Genomic DNA, 16,876 nt, shown 5'->3' on the forward strand with positions numbered 1-16,876 from the left:
AGTTTGTTCTGCCTTCTCCATCATGAGTTACTGTATATTATCAATAAAACAGGTGGGCTGCATCCTTATAGCTGATTTGACACATGACAAAATTTGAGAATTATGTACATAAAACTTGTTTGTGTATAACGTCACCCTATCCCTATCACCTACTCGTTGCATGAGGACTGTATATGCATGAGTATATGATTTTTTTATAGACCAAAGTTTTTTTGTTTTGTTTTTTAATTAGGGTTTCATTTACCTGGTTGAGTTTTACCATACTTGTGATTGATCCAGAAGCAAATAAAGCAATTATTTACTTTTCTGTTTGGCAGGATATTTATGAATATGATGAAGAAGCCATAAGGAACACATGCAGCATAACAAACAGTCAAAATTGCACTCTCACATTCACGCCAATGGACAATCTTGATGCAGAGATGTCACACTCATTCTTCTCAAAGGCCACATAGAACCATATACATTTAAAATAGCCTCAATGATAAAACAACAGATTGATGGATAACACATTTTGAAATAAGAAGTCAATTTCTAAGATGTTGTTCCCTTTTATTTTGAATGGTTTAAAATTAAAGGCAACTTTCAATTCTGGTCTTTTGGCAAAAATCATGAAGTAGACAAACATGATTTATTTTCGCGAGCAACATAAAATCCTGCAATGGGCCAGGGCGGGTCCCCAGGCTTTAAGTTTGAGACCAGTCATTTACCTTTAAAAAAGCAACAAAAGCACAGACAAAGCATGCAATTTCCACACAGGAGGACCAGAATTGAGGTTTAAACCAGAACTCCAGAAGTAACCCAGATGTGCTAACCATGTTTGCAGTGATTTCCAACCACTAATGTGATGTTGAAGATACATGAAGTGTTATGGAAAATTCTAAAGTTTCAGTAAATTGGTCAGAAAATGAGCATTTATTTACCACAGATAATTCACCATATATTTGTTCATCTTTCTATGTCTCTGAAATGTTATGTTCAATTAAACAGGCACAGATTTCACAGTGACAGTGACCATGCAAATTGTAAGAAATTGAGATTCGATGCGTGATATTTCAGGAGAAAGTACTTTTTTGACATTTGTGTTCAGTGGTTTGCAGTGATTTTTTTTTTCTTATGTAAAATATGTGCTTTGGCTCCAGAAATGTTGTGAAACACTGCACTAGTCCACCGCGCTGCCTCATTGACGTTCTGTCTTTTTCCTCGTATGTTCTTCGGAGAATACGCTTTACAAAATAAATTTTAAAAAACGATGACTGGGTAAAAATACAAAAATTATGGCAGTATTGTAGATTAATAAAAAATATCTAGTGGGAAATTACGATTGTACCGTGAGTCGATTTTGCATCAGGCAGAGCGGAGGTCGCCTAAGTTTCTTACCCGTAGTTGGGTCCTGTGCAGCAGCCCGTGCGAGGCTGTCCTGGAGACCCCGCGCTGCCTGCACCTCTATCGTCTCGGGTGAGTTTGTTACAATGTAGCAATTTCTCTATTAATCGCAATAACTGAAACAAAGCTGCATTTATTCACGCACAGCGTGAACCGCCGCTTTGTGCACGGCTGGCGGCGTCGACTCGCCAAACTGCCGCACGGCCCGCCAAAAACGGGGGTCTCCTTTTTCCCAGCGAATTCCCAAGCATACCCCCCTCCATCCAAGAGTATTCCAACATTAACTCATATTATTATTTTTTTTACTCGCTTGGAGACATATGTTGTATATACACGCGTTTTGACGTCTTCCACGTCCCAGCTACGAGCAGGGTGTCGGGCCGAGTGTGGACGTGCAAACCCTGGCGTTTAAACCGCCTCCGCTGGCGGTTTGTTTTGAATGTCATAGGCTCTCGAGCTAACGATACACGTCCGAATATTGTTGGTAGCCTAGCATCGGCTAGCAGGCTAACTAGCTAAGGCTAACCAAAACGGAGCCCAGGCGTTTTGACAAATTGAGGGCGTCACAGCTGGAGGCTGATAGTTTTATTCGGCACGCGACCACCTTGTGCGGGGGTTGGTGTTGTTATCGTTAGCGGAGCGTGACTAAATAAGTGCTATTACGCAGGCGTAGATGTTGGGGCTAGACTCGTTAGCATGTAGCTCGCAGCGTCTCCCATTCATATCCTGCGCAGTGGCGCCGCTAAATGGCTCGTATCCGCTGGCTTTGTAGAGGAAGCAAGTGAGAGGGGTTGTCGGAGAACCGTGTGGTTTTGTTATTTGTATGTGTGTGGGAATGCCGGAGTCATCCTGGGGCAAGATTGCGAGAGACCGCAAGCAAAAGCAGTTCGGGATGTGCGGAAACCGCGCGTTTTCAGTTTGTTGTCTTTTTTACCGCGACTTGCAGGATGCTGTGCTATTCACTTTTCAAAAGTATGACGAATCTACATGTTTAGCGCTGACTCTGAGAGATCGGGATTTTGAATCGAGCAGTTTTAAAAACTGATAACCAAACTCTAACCTGATCAGAAGTTGGGCCACAAAATCTTGTGTATTTACTGAGCAGTTGACACCCATTATTCCCTGGGGATTGGGGCTGTAGTGGCCGACCGAGAGCCAAAATTTACACATGATTGATGCCCACTTAGATGCTTTTGGAAAAAAAAAACCCTAAAACAAATCTTTGAGAAGCATTCAATACATAAGCAGGAAAAAAACAAGCAAATTAGATATAAAAGCACTGGAAAAAGTCTTGTTGTGTGCTAAGAAATCTTGGAGCACCGAGGATCTCAGGTTACCAAAACAATGATGTAAGTCCAACATGATGAGAGTAACAGTTCTGCAAAATGTGTATGCACTTCAATACTTACATTAAATATTGGCATAAGCACAGAAAATTAAGATGTGGTCATGAATTTTGGAAATTACCCCTCTGTTTTCAAAGGGCGGTTGTCAACTAATTAATGCCAAATATTGTAACGGTTGGAAACTGTTCTCGAGTTGTGCTGTAACGATGCTGCAATGGGATATTACTTTGCAGTTCTGCATTTTTATGAAAACAGTTTTCCCCCGTTGGATGTTCCAGGTTATACCTCAGATTTGTGGAAGTCAAGGTTTTTTAAAACATTTTCTTGGTGCCATTTTTTTGTATCTTAAAAATAAAAGGAAACAATGTTTACTCATTTTATCTTCACTGTATAATGTACCTGTGTTTGCTTATGGTTTTTCTCTTAACATTACACATTTTCTGACTTTTTTGGGTGACACGGCTCTGCTAGTTACTATTACTATCTTTTTTTTTTGTTTGGTTTGGTTCATATATGAGTTCTTAAATAGCAAGTCATGGAACAGTTATTGCGTTTTGTGTGTGTGTGATGACTGAAGCCATTTCATGTCATCCTTAACAGTTGTCATGGATGATGAAGACGGCAGGTGCCTTCTCGATGTGATTTGGTAAGTTGTCAGTTTGTAAATAATAATTACATGTAACTTTATTTTGGAGGGTTTTTTTTTTTTTGGCTCATCATGGACTGTAGTGAATGTCGTCCTTGTTTTCACCCGCAGTGACCCAGAAGCTCTCAATGACTTTCTTCATGGATCTGAGACCCATGTGAGTATGGCAACAAGTGGCGGAGGTTTATTATCTGACAATGATGACGATGATCATGTTGATAAATTGCTGGTAGATGGTCTTGAGGCAGGAAGGGTTGTATTATGTATTTTCATAATTTGGATGATCAAATTCATTACTGTGTCATTTTATGCTTGGAATTTTGCGTTGGAGGGTTTTCATAAAATCTCCTTATTTTGCGGGATTTCACTTTGTGGGTGAGTCTGAAATGTAACCACCACAATGAATTGAGGTCACTAGATATCGATCAAACGTAAATATCTGATAGGCCCTATCTTAGCCTTGACCGACCCTCATCGTTTTAAGTGTTAAACAATAAAGCCAAATTTCACGGCTACTGTTACTAGCAGGCTATTGGTTGACGCACCTTCCAGTCACATCCCTTTTTTGCTTACTCTTTTCCCCCCCGCTGTTTTGGCTGTGTTTGCTTTCTGAATGTGTTTATGGGTTCCGCCTGTCCTTTCCCTTTTACTCACAAATATGAAAAACTAACGCTTTCCAAGTCTGCAAAGCCCTGTTGTCATGCTTCTCTTTCCCTAATCCTTTGGCTGGTTCCTTACAATCTTGGTTCTCTTTTCTATGTTGTGTGACCTTCCCCTCCTCCCCAACACCACCTCTTCTGATGTTCTGCTTCCCTGTCCTGGTGGCTTTTGCCTGCTGGTTTTGCGGGGCCTTGGGGGTTCTGTCTGTCCTATCCTGGGTTGGTGTGTCTGTAGTTGGACACTGACGACCTTTTGGATGGTTCGGGTGACCCCACCAGCTCGTTCTTCTCCACCGCCGGGGTGAGTAAAATCCCCCAATCCCCTACCACCTTGTTTCCTATCTGTATATGTTGCATGCATGTTTAAATCCTCACCCCCTGCACCGAGTGCTCTGCCTGTCCCTTCCACTAACAAACCTACAAGCTTTAATTTGCTTGTTTGTGGGCATTCACATCTAAGGATATACATAGAAATTGTTTGGGATATGGAAATCACATAAACACTGGATAAAAGACATAAATTTGATGTTCCTAGTATGTGTTCTTCTTCTTAACACCTGTCATCGGGGGCAAAGTAAAAGGTAGGTAAACAACAAAAAGGCAGAAAAAATACAATATGATACAAGGCAGTAGATTAAGTGCTAGTAGGCACCTGTGAATTTAAATTTGACTAGATAACCTTTCCATTTTGAAAATTAATGGTAGTCTCAGGATCAAACATCTAAATATTCTTGCGAACAGTTTTGTCCAGACTTACACCATTATTTTACAAGTCCTCTTGTCTTTAACATAGTAAGAAGTTAAGAAATTCAAAGTATTAACTGCTGAGAATGCACAACTGTGAGCTGAAAGTCACTCCAGGTCATAAAGCATTATCCACATCATAACACTGACAGAGAAAAAAGTGCAGAGCTGTTATTTGGGCAAAAGGGTGCCTATTTCGAAGAATCTATTTCTTCACAAAGTGAATGATTCATGAATTTGTCTAGAATTCAGGAAATGTAAAATAAAGAAAAAAATATGAATCAAGTGTGTTTCCAAATTTTTGACTGATAAAGAGCATAAGTTAAATGAAGGGAAATTTAAATACCATAATTGTTTCTCCCTGTTTCTAATAATGCATAGTGAGTGGTCTAACATAAGGCTCATTAGAAATGCACTGTCTTCGTATTTTACATGGAAATCAGCTATATTCACAATTTAATGGCAAATATATTGTCGGTACAAAAAACGTGTGCATCAATTGGCCCCGTTTTAGTGAAATTACCTTTTATTGTCAAACATTAGCTCCAATCTTATTCAAGATTGCCTGGTCTTAGCTCATTCAAACCAAAATAATGAAAATCCGCTCAATTCTTGATTATATTCTGACTTTGCTCCAAATGAAAACATCATGAATCTAGCCACAAATGTATATCATATCTTCTTGCTTGCTTCTCGATTCAAGGGCCATGTTCCAGAGGTGCAGCCTGCAGTTCAGCTCTCGGCCAATGAGGCGGCAGGCCTGCCCAGAGTCAGCGTTGACCTGGACTTCTTGGAGGATGACGACATCCTGGGCGGATCCCCCGATGGGGAAGGCGGGAGCAACGGCATCGGGACCAACCACGAGCCCTGCGACATCCTGCAGCAGAGCTTGGCCGAGGCCAACATTACCGAGCAGAGTTTACAAGAAGCCAACGCCGAGCTGGACCTGGAATCCTTTGGTATTCCCGGCCTTCCGCAGGTGGTTCAGACGCTGCCTGACGCCAGCCTTTCTGGAGCCGGTGGCACGGCCGTCGGTGTAGGCATCAGCGTCGGGGGGGCGACGGCGGCCATCTTTCCTGGGTCGGCCCAAAGCGCCACCGCAACTCCCCCGAACGCCACTGCTGATATGCTGGGCTCTGTTCTGGCTCAGCAAGGTCTTCAGCTCCAATCGCAGGTTATGAACAAGGCCATCAGTGTTCAGCCGTTCATGCAGCCCGTCGGCCTCGGGAATGTGACGCTACAACCAATTTCAAGTCTTCAAACGCTCCCGAACGGGAGCCAGTCTGGACATTTGGGGATTGGACAGATTCAGGTTGTGGGTCAGCCCACAGTCATGACGATCAATCAGTCTGGGCAGCCCATTCTGGCGAAAGCAATGGGTGGTTACCAGCTGCAGTCTGGTTCGGAGGTTTCGGGGGCCACAACTCAAACGGGGCTTGGGGCACCAGCGGGTGGACTTCTCATCCAAAGCAACAAAACCACTTTGGGATCTCCAGCTTTAAACGGACCGGCCGCTGTTGTTAGCAGTACGAACAGCACCAGTAGCGGCACCATGGCCGCACCTGCTGGACTTTTGGGCTTTGGATCTACGCCCCTGAGTTCTGGAATGACACCTCAGTCTCAGACTCAAGGCCAAATCATGCACAACGTGATTATTCAGCGCACACCAACACCGATTCAACCCAAACCTCCTCAGTCGGCAGCCCTTCAAACAAAACTTTTCAAGCCGCAGCAGCAGCAGCAGCAACAACAGCAGCAGCAGCAACCCACGCCCCAAAACCTGCAGAACGACACCCCCAAGGCATTGGGGTTGCAACAAATTCCTGTCTCTGCAGCTCAGAATGTAACTTTTCTGACTGGAAAACCCGGCTCAAACGTGGTACTCAGCACTCAAGCCACCACACAAGGCTCGCAGTTCCAGCAAACATTGTTCAAGCCACAGGCGGCGCACGCGCCCGGCAAGCCGCTGAGCGTGCACTTGCTCAACCAATCCGGCAGCATCGTGATTCCCTCTCAGACGGTTCTCCAAGGTCAGAACCACCAGTTCCTTTTGCCACAGCTGCAAGCAGGCGGACAGATTCTGACCCAACACCCTGGGGGCCACATCATCACCAGCCAGGGCCCTGGCGGGCAGCTCATTGCCAACCAGATTTTAACCGCAAACCAGAACATCAACTTGGGTCAAGTGTTGACTTCCCAGGGACATCCCGGGGCAGCCCACATTCTATCGGCGCCCATTCAGCTTCAGCCTGGCCAAATGGCCACGCCCACACTATTCCAGATGCCCGTCTCATTGGCCCAGACGCAGAGCCAGGCACAGACCCACACTGTTGCGGGACACGGACCGACGGTCATCCAGGGCATGCCCATCCAGAACTCCCTGACCATGCTGGGGCAGGTGGAGGGTTTAAGCCCGGCGGTCAGTCTTCAGACAGCGCTCCAAGCCCAGCCAGGAGGTGTCCCCAGCAGCAGCAGCAGCAGCAGTAGTAGTAGTTGTAGTAGTAGTAGTACTACAGCTAGTAGTAGTAGTAGCAGCAGCAGCAGCAGCACCGGAGCAGCCACGATAGCCGCCACCATAACTCAAGGGCAGCCCGGCGAGTGCGTCACTGTTCTGGGGAGTTCCACCGACCAGGCCGCCCAGCAGGCCTCTATCCTTGCCATGCAGCAAGCTCCTGCCTCCATCGCCACTGTATCGTCCTCCGCTCCGTCCATGTCGTCATCTTCGCCAGTGACTGCGGTGGGGCTTGTCTCTCACCAGGCTCAGCACAGCCCAGGAAGACTTCTGTTCACCAACCAGGGCTCCAGCATGATCCTCAGTCAGGAGTCCCTGCAGATGTTCCTGCAGCAGGTCAGTGTATTCTTCTCTGCTTGCCTCGTCCAAAAGCATTCATTAACATTATGTCGCAGAGCTGGCTGTGTTGGGAATCGATACCTTGTGCGGCACCCTGTGTATTGACTTTGGTATTTTGTAGTGGTATTTGAATGTGTTGTGAGCATAGGCAATCCTTTTGAGGATGAACATATCAAAAAATGTATTGTTTTTTTGGGGGGGAATAAGTGTGAATCTGCAGGTGCTGAACCAACCGCAAGTGTGCTAGGGGCGACTGTTATTACTTTATTTGTTTTTTTTGTTTGTTTTTTACTAGGGATGAATGATTCTTTTAATATTTCAAAAAAATTTAAATATTCGGTGTATTTAATTTTTTAAAAAAACAGCACATTGTCTCTAAGTGAGTGCATAGAAAATTCTTAAACATAAGTGTATTATGATTCACTGGTTTTCTCTGTAATGTTAAAAAAAGCAAAAGTGTTAATTCAAGCAAAAATAAATGCTTTCACAGAAACGGGATATTTACTGGTAAGAGGCTTAATTTCAGAGAATTTGGACAATATTAAATCAACTAGGTCTCAACGATTGCTCAAGTATCAAAAACTATCAATCAATCAATAATTAGTTAATTGTCGCTTCAACGTTGCAGCTGTAGTTTTTTAAAGTACAATATTGTTGCATATTTTTCCTTTTTTACTGCTGTGGTGAGTTTGTTGGAACAGGTTATAGGTATTTCCAGTGAGAAAAGATGATTTGAGATTGGGATGTTTTCGTATTGAGAGCGTCATCACAGAACAAATGAATCTTGTAATTCAAGGCATCACTGTAACGTAAAGCTTATTTTTTCATGTAATATTTTTTGTAAATCATCATCAGCTGATGTTGATCCAGTACTAATAATGTAATAATATCAATAATGTAATAATGCCCTAAATTATGATTAGGGAGTCGGGAAATAGTAAATGATAATAAGTAAATGATTCCGAACACAGCCTTGGTCTGACCTCTCTGGCTTACCATTCTGCTTCTCACCCAACCCCCTGTCATTCCTTCTCTCCTCCCTTGCCCCGGGAACGGTTAACTATTAGCCGGAGAACAGAGAGGGCGAGTCGACTCCCTTTGTGGGGGTCCCTGCGTCCGTAATCGTCAGCGGCGTTGGTGTCACAGCTCCGGCCCCCACTGTCCGTGACAGCCAATTAAGTGACTCGTTGGTGGGTCAGAACCCCCCAGTGGTGAAGCAGGTAGACATGCCCTTTACGTTAAGCCCCCACCCACGTGCTGCTGCCGCCACAGACCCTCGTCGTTATCTTGTTTTTGTCCCCCCCACCCACCCCCAAGCAACCGTGCTATTTGTAGTCTTGCTTCCATGTCGCTGTACTGTAGTGCGCAAAGTGCTAACATGCTTTCAGCTTGTGTGTGTTACTAAAACCGCTTTGTTGTGTGTGAAAGCATGAGACGTGGTAATTATTAATCTCTTAGAAATTTCTGTACGATTGGCAATCAAATGGCTTTTTGAAGTGGTCAAATGGGACACTTTTCTCTACTGTGAACTTGGGCTAACCATTTTATCAGTCGTTAATATACAAAGAGAGAGCTGTAGGAGTAAAATGCAGGATGATAGAGGATGCAGACATTTCTTAATCTGCAAAAACAAGGGTGAGATTGAAACTTTTCCTATTTTAACGTCTGAAATGAGCAGTGGTCAACACAATTATGTGATGCCATCTATTGGGTGAATGTGGGATGACACCCAAAAATAAAGAACAAAATTCAGTTGTAATTTGACCAAAAAAAAAACACAACACCACAAAAACAAGACTTTGAATCTGGAACTCATAATAGTGGGATGCCAACTGTATCCTTTATTTCTTATGAAACGGTAAATACTGTACTGTCAAGTGTCCCACAAAATGACGTTAATATGCCATTTGTCCACTAGAGGGAGCTTTGACTCCCATTTGTCCCAGTTTGCACGTGACCATGAGTCAACCGCTGCAACAATGACGACAGTGATGGATTGTGGTGTTGGGTTCTTGCTACCCAGCTCCTGAGTATGATATTGCTTTCCCAGCTACCCCCCCCCCCCCCCCACACGGTTTTCTTTATCGTTAATACAGCACATTGACGTTGTCAAAGCATGCTAAGCATGGCATTTCTTATTTCTTTACTAACAATAATCAAATTCACCCAACTCGCTCACTGTTTCTGTCATCGACTAATCAGTCCGTCTAGAAGTTCTGACAATGCTGCACTAGACCAAGGCAAGTGCGCTACTCCCCTCAATCGTATTTTTAAGTTAACCAACGTTTCCCATTTCTGAAGTAGTCAGATCAATCCAGAATTCTGATCACTCAAGATTTTCATCATTTTTGTTTTTGTTTTTTTCTTCAAACGATCTTTTCTTGGACAGTAATCCCCCCAGAGACGCAATCATCGGACTTTTCCAGCTTTTAAAAATTGTCCTGCTTGTTTTTTTTTTGTTTTTTTTCTTTCAATAATGTATGTATTGAATGTGTTCTGGCCATATGCAAGATTAGGGAGCTAAATACAGACATATTGACACATACCATAGACACATACCAATCACAATTTCTAGTTCCTGATTATTCACAAAATACAGGACCACTTTTGAAACTAATTTGGCCTAATGTTTACTTTTCCCATACTTCCGTGTTTTCCTTGAAATAAAACCTATTTAAATGAATGAGCTAGTTTACAAAGGTAATGCTCTTTTTGAAAATTCAATCTGTTCAATCAATACCTGCTTCAAAATATATCAGCATATGTTTTTCTCAATACTCTAAAATGTTCTCTTGTTTACTACATTCTCTTTGTGGAGGACAAAATTCCCAAATTATTAGTTGCATTTAATTAATAAACATTTAAATCAGTACATTTTTTTTCAGTCTTGTATTTTTTTTCACACCTAAGTTCTTAGTATTTATTATTTTTCTCTCCCCTTTTATGTTTTTCTAAATGTTCCACCACATTTCTCAATGGATAAGAGTTTTTCAGTCCATTCGGGACATCTGGGAATTATTTGTCCCAATCCCAAACTTGCCACGTTTTTTTCATTATTCCAATCCAAATTCCTATGTGATCATAGAGGTATTTTACCTATTTACCACCTCTTTTTTCATTTCTTGATGGATTCCAACAATTCTATCCAAGTCTCTCGCTTTACATTTCAACACTTTAATTACTTCCTTTCCACAGCGTTTCTGTTCAGCGACAGCTCCAGCTTGCATCGAAGTTCCTACTTTAAGTGATCTGAATTATTGTTAACTTTTTATATTCCTCCTTCGCAGGTACCCTCCAGTGGACACCAGCAGCCCTTGAAGATCCAGGGTATGTCACCCTCACCGGCCTTGACCAGTCATGCCACAGCGCCTCCTTTGACCGGCAGCCCCCAGCCCTCGCAGTCGCCGTTGACTTTGAGCCAACACATCCAGTCGCCGCATCACCAGCAGTCACGGCCTCCATCGCAGCCTCAGCCGCCGTCGCAAACGCCCTCCCGCTCCTGCACGCCCTCGTCCCACCCGCCACCTCTCTTCATAGTCCACAACCAAGCCGCCGAGTCCCCCTCGCAGCCCCAAGTGGCCCAGCCGCAAGCCACCCAGATCCAAGTTCAGCTTCTGCCTCAGCCGCGGCCCGCCTCCCAGCCGGCGCCCTACCAACAGCAGGAGCAGCCACCCATGTCACAGTCGCCCAAGCCTCCTCTTGCACATCCGTTCGCCGCCCCTCCGACCGCCGCGCTAACCCCCTCCGTGTTAAAAGCCCAAGTTCCCGTCCACAGCCTGACGGCGGATCAGCAGCAGCACCTGGCGTTGCTGGGTTCGAAAATCCAGACGCTGTCAGCCATCAGCCAGCCCTCGCTGCAGCAGAAGCAGCTGCTGGAGAAGCTTCACCAGGTATGTACATTGTCTCGACCCCTGTGTCAACATGATTGGGGAACAGGGAGCCAATCGTATTGTGCCCTGTTTAGAATTCCTCTCAAAAACTCCAAGAAAAGCTCATTACAGGCAGTGACGGGCAAGATTAGCGTTTATTGAACCGGGTACATACATATCCGTGTTCAGTATTATTATTATTCATATATATATCTTAATTTTGAAACAGTTTTGGAGTCTGAGCCTCATGGCACCTTTTGCATTGTGTCTCACTGTTCTGCTGTTCCTGTGCATGCGCTTCCAGATCCAGCAAAGCATCCTGCTGCAGGTCAAGCAGCCAACTCAGGCCCAGGCTCAAGCCCAAGCACTAGCCCAGGCTCAAACTCAAGTTCAAGCACAGGCTCAGGCTCAGGCTCAAACTCACGCTCCCACCAACAGCCAGTTTAGCATGCAGCAAGACGCGCCTGTCGACAAAGCGATGATCACCTCATCGGCTAGCGCTGCGACACCCGCTCAGCTGTCCTCGGCGCTGCAGCCCACCTCTGTTCTCATTACAAGTCCTGCTACAGGTAAGCCTCCATTATACCCTTGCCATTTGAGGCAGCAGTTTTCTGACCTTTCTAAGTCTACCGCTTCTTATTTGCAGCCTCAAGTGACTTACAGGTAGTCCAGGGACCAGCTGGAGCCAAGGTGAATCAGGCGATCGCTCCCGTGAGCCTTACTCAGCCTGCACAGGTGGGAAATTGTATTCACATATATATATATAAAAAAAAAGCAACACAGAATCTTGACTCAAGTGTGTGTGTATGTTGTACAAAGCATGAAATTGGATTTGCTTATACCTTTAGAAACCCTGTGAAATTGTCAGTTACCTCCAAGTGCCTTCATATAACCCAAGGGGTACTCATAGCCCCATTTGGGAACCACTGGTCAAAATCATGAATTTTGCCCGATATATGGTTCTCGAACATATCCCATTTGATGAATTAGCAGTGTTTTGTTTGTTTTATTCCACAGATTCAACCAAAGCCTGGAGTGATCAGCTCAGTTGGAGGGATGACTCTTGGTAAAGGTGGCATGCAGATCCACGTGTTAGGCACCAATGTGACTCAAATGCCTGCTCCACAGCCCCCAGCACCTCTACAACCTCAGGTAAGGAAAGATCTGTATTTTTATAGACATGCTTTCGCCAGGCTCAACAGTTACGGTACCGGTGCAGGGTATGCAACAATAATAGTTTTAAAGTTGATGTTCTCAATATCCAATATTAGATTTTTTTGTCAGAATATTGTCTTGAAAAAAAAAACAAATGCATATTGGTGGGGCCCAATTTAACAGTGGGATGGCAATGAAGAATCTCTCTCAAGACACATTTTCAGAAGTAGGCAGATGGGTTGTTAAATTTCACACTTGACACTCTAGAGACCCATCTATTTGTGTGCAAGCAACTAAAAAAGCCTTTTTTTCCAAAATAGTTACGTGTCTGCGTCTATGCTTATGTGCCAATCCTTTTTCGTCTCACATTGCAGACAACTGCAAAGATGCCTTTCAGTGCGGAGCCAAGCAAAGAAGCCAGGTTTGTCTCCTTTGAAATGAATGTTACATTCATTGTCTCTTGCTTCCCCTGCGCTTTTTTTTTTTTTTTTTTTTTTGCGGGCGGTGTAACATTCCCCCACCACCACCACCCCTCTGCAGGTTGCTGGAGCAGCTGAGAAAGCATCAAGGCTTGGTGCTTCACCCCAACTACAGCGCTCCTTTCTACTCCTTTGAGGACACGCTGCACCGACTGCTGCCTTACCATCTCTACCAGGGAACTGCCAACTCATCACAAGATTATCAGAAAGGTAACAAGACCTTGACAGATAGGCAACTTTTTGTTCAGCAATACATATACAGTGGTGCCTTCCATGTTAACATTTCTTTTCGATTCTTCTGTAAATCTAGACCAAAGAAAATAGACATCATTGAGTTAGGCTTTTTTCTGTTGTACTCCTTATGCGCAAATAAGTTATCACTCAATATATTTCTTTTCAAATTTCTTTCCAGAGTGTTTTGACAGTGCAAGAAATAAATCAAAATGATAATTTATCAGATAAAAGTGATTGTTAACTCCATGATAATTTTGCTGTGCACAGTGGACGATGAATTTGAGAGCGTCTCCTCCCAGCTGCTGAAGAGAACGCAAGCCATGATAGATAAATATCGCTACCTGCTCTTTTCCGAGTCAAAAGTGAGTCCCCAAATCAGAATCAACCCCATGCCTCTCTCCCACACGCAAACACGACTGAAAACTGAACCGACAATTGAATTGCAGCAAAGGCTCGGCCCCTCGGCGGAGATGGTGATGATTGACCGTATGTTCATCCAAGAGGAAAAGCTCGCATTAAGCCAGGACAGGATTTTGGCCAAGGAACGACCAGGTAAGCCGTGCCCACCCATCGAAACCTCATAAAATCTTAATAGTTCCGAATTATTGAAATACATATATACGGGTGATATTTCCTTCTTCAATGGTCACGTTTCAGACACTACTTTACCTTTCTTGTACTGACGCTAACAGAAACTGATTGTGTGTAAATTGCAGAGGAATTTGTGGCCAACGCTCGCCTTTTGGAGAGTTTATCTTCGTCCCAGCAGAAGTCCCCTCCGACTGAGCCTGCCGCCAGTGTCGCCGACGCGCCTGTTACCGCTGCGGCCCCCACACCAACTCCGCCTCCAGAACCCGCACCTCCCACTCCGGCCATAACTTCGCACGTCTCGCCGAAACCCCCTCCCGCCCCCAGCCCGTCTCCGGCGCCGGTTCCTGCTCCTGCCACCGCACCGTTTCCCCCTTCGTTCCCCCCTACAAAACTGGTCATAAAGCAGGGTGGCGGCGGGGCTTCGGTGTCATGGTCCAGTAGCTGCCCACCTCCTCTTGGGGGGTCCGAACCGACCGGCCAGAGTCCCTTCGTATCGCGCACCTCGGCCACATCATCGTTCTTTCCCTCTTCCTCCAACTCTAAAATGGACGAGGATGACGATGACGCGCTCCCGCAGAGGACCAGCAAGCCGCCCATCAAAACCTACGAGGCTCGGCGGAGGATCGGCTTGAAGCTCAAAATCAAGCAGGACCAAACGGGCTTCGGTAAGGTGGTCCACAACACGGCCTTAGACCCCGTGCACACCTCTCAGCCAAACACCCCCAAATCCCAACCCTCGTCCACTCCTGCGCCCGCCGGTGTCATCAGAACCCAGTCGCCCGTGCCTGTCGCCACCACGACCACTCAGTCCAACCCTTCTCAGAGCTCGGCCTCCACGCAAATGAACGGCACCTTGGAGCACCACAACCCGCCCTCTGTTGCCCCCGCGCCCTCCCAGACCACCTGCCGCCTCCCCCTCCGAAAAACTTACCGGGAGAACGTAAGTCCCCGGGTCCGCCCGGGCATCCCGGGGGGCGGCGGGGACGCCGACTCGGCGCCCTACCCTACCCCCGCGCACGAGAGGACGGTTATAGCTAGCGTGAAGGTGGAGAAACGAGGCAGAGACCCCGGTTCGGGCTTGGACCACGTGGACGACGTGTTCAACCACGCCGTCAAGGGGGTGAAGGGCAGCGGGGAGGATCGCGCGGAGCAGGACGCCGACTTCCCCAAATATAAGCGAACAAGCGGGAAAACCAAACAGAGACAAGCGGGCACTTTTAGGATGGATCAGCACGCACCAGGCCCCCCCTCGCCCGAGTTCCCCTCGCTCACCGCCAAGCGCTGCAAGTCGGACTCGCCCGACATGGACAACGCCAGCTTCTCCAGCGGCAGCCCCCCCGACGACTCCCTCAACGAGCATTTGCAATGCGCCATCGACAGCATCCTTAACCTGCAGCAGGAGCCCACGCTACGGGGGCACCACCACCACAAGGGGGGCGGCGGCCGAACGCATTCACGTTCGGCCCCCCCGCACAGACCCTCGGGGCCTCCGTCGTCTTCCTCCGCCTCGTCTGCCTCGTCCTCCCTGGCCCAGCACCCTCAGGTCGGCGGCCGCGGCCACAATGGGAACCTGGTGCCACAGACTCAAAGCAGATAACGGCCCCCTCGCCCCCCTGGCCCCGCATGGACCGACAGGGGCGGGGGGTTCCCCGAGAGAATTGGGAGGGAGGCTTGACGACTCTGCCGAGTTTGCTCACGGAATTCTCCGTTCATGTTTTTGTTGTCTTGTCCAGACCGGGCTACTCTTCGTGTTGTCACATTATCATGGCCCCTCCCACTCCCCCACATTCATTCCAAAGCCAGGCATATATTTTACATGAGAACGCTAAAAGCACGAATATGTGTGTGTGTGTGTGTGTGTGTGTGTATATATATATATATATATATATATATATATATATATATATATATATATATATATATATATATATATATATATATATATATATATATATATATATATATATATATATATATATATATATATATATATATATATATATATATATATATATATATATATATATATATATATATATATATATATATATATACACACACACACACACACACACACACACACACGACGACCCTTAAAGGCCGGTTAAGTCATCTCTTTATACAAAACCTCCTTTTGAGGTATTTTGATGGCAATGCAGCAGACATATTTACATATATGAATTGACCTCTAGAAATGCACTACGCTGCAGCCGATACACATCGTGCTTAAAGAGTAGCATTAAAGCTACAGCAGAGGAGCTATTTGACTGTGAATAACCCATCACCTTTTTCCGGTATGCAGAACCAAGTTTAGGCCAGTCTTGTCACCTGTTGTGACTACAAAAGTAAAAATGTGACAACAAAGGCATACAAAGTTGTTCCAAGGAGTCATTGTGACACAAATTACCATATATATATATATATATATATATATATATATATATATATATATATATATATATATATATATATATATATATATATATATATATATATATATATATATATATATATATATATATATATATATATATATATATATATATATATATATATATATATATATATATATGAGCACAAGCTGCTACATGTTATGAATTTGTTCATTTGAAAAAGAAAAACTTACTGTTCTTGTCACCAACATCCAACATGAAACACTAATGGCAGAAAAACACAAATGCCATGATTTTTTTTCACTCATTTTAACGTGTATTTTTTTAACTTCAAATAATGAGTTAATATAAAATCATTGTCGACAAACTAAACATTTTAGGTGTACTTGCATTAGATAAACATTTGTCCACCTTTAATTTGACAAGCGTATACATCACTTAAAAATTCATAATAAATGTTATGAACGTTTTCGTTCAACTGCTTGTTGGGAGTGGTGAAAGTTGTTTAAAAAAAAAAGTACTG

At 44.8% G+C, this 16,876-nt stretch overlaps 1 protein-coding gene across 5 annotated transcripts; it reads left to right on the top strand.

Moving 5' to 3' along the window:
• Window positions 1-1,425: 1,425 nt before the first annotated feature.
• bicra (BRD4 interacting chromatin remodeling complex associated protein) lies at window positions 1,426-15,815 on the top strand. Of its 5 annotated transcripts, none has more exons than XM_088428478.1 (14): window positions 1,436-1,458; window positions 3,333-3,378; window positions 3,490-3,535; window positions 4,273-4,338; window positions 5,485-7,629; window positions 8,700-8,852; window positions 10,920-11,522; window positions 11,806-12,070; window positions 12,148-12,236; window positions 12,519-12,653; window positions 13,031-13,077; window positions 13,197-13,345; window positions 13,637-13,921; window positions 14,086-15,815. In XM_088428478.1, exons 2-14 carry the CDS (start codon window positions 3,338-3,340, stop codon window positions 15,555-15,557), a joined length of 5,496 nt encoding a protein of 1,831 aa, XP_088284604.1. In that variant the 5' UTR covers window positions 1,436-1,458; window positions 3,333-3,337; the 3' UTR covers window positions 15,558-15,815. The 5 variants fall into 5 exon arrangements, with proteins under 5 accessions (XP_088284606.1, XP_088284604.1, XP_088284607.1 ...); XM_088428479.1 differs by lacking the exon at window positions 1,436-1,458 and having other exon boundaries at window positions 3,317-3,378; window positions 13,637-13,731; window positions 13,816-13,921; XM_088428480.1 differs by lacking the exon at window positions 4,273-4,338 and having other exon boundaries at window positions 1,426-1,458.
• The last annotated feature ends 1,061 nt before the right edge of the window (window positions 15,816-16,876 follow it).

This window comes from Hippichthys cyanospilos, chromosome 11 (genome assembly GCF_059441005.1).
Source record: "Hippichthys cyanospilos isolate Australia breed blue-spotted pipefish chromosome 11, RoL_Hcya_1.0, whole genome shotgun sequence".
NCBI lineage: Eukaryota > Metazoa > Chordata > Actinopteri > Syngnathiformes > Syngnathidae > Hippichthys > Hippichthys cyanospilos.

Bases quoted from the DNA above. Each gene is read 5' to 3' on its own strand.
- bicra (XM_088428477.1), top strand. From the start codon at position 3,317: ATGTCATCCTTAACAGTTGTCATGGATGATGAAGACGGCAGGTGCCTT. The intron at 12,654-13,030 runs GTAAGGAAAGAT...CTCACATTGCAG, and splicing joins CAGCACCTCTACAACCTCAG to ACAACTGCAAAGATGCCTTT. The intron at 13,922-14,085 runs GTAAGCCGTGCC...TGTAAATTGCAG, and splicing joins TTTGGCCAAGGAACGACCAG to AGGAATTTGTGGCCAACGCT.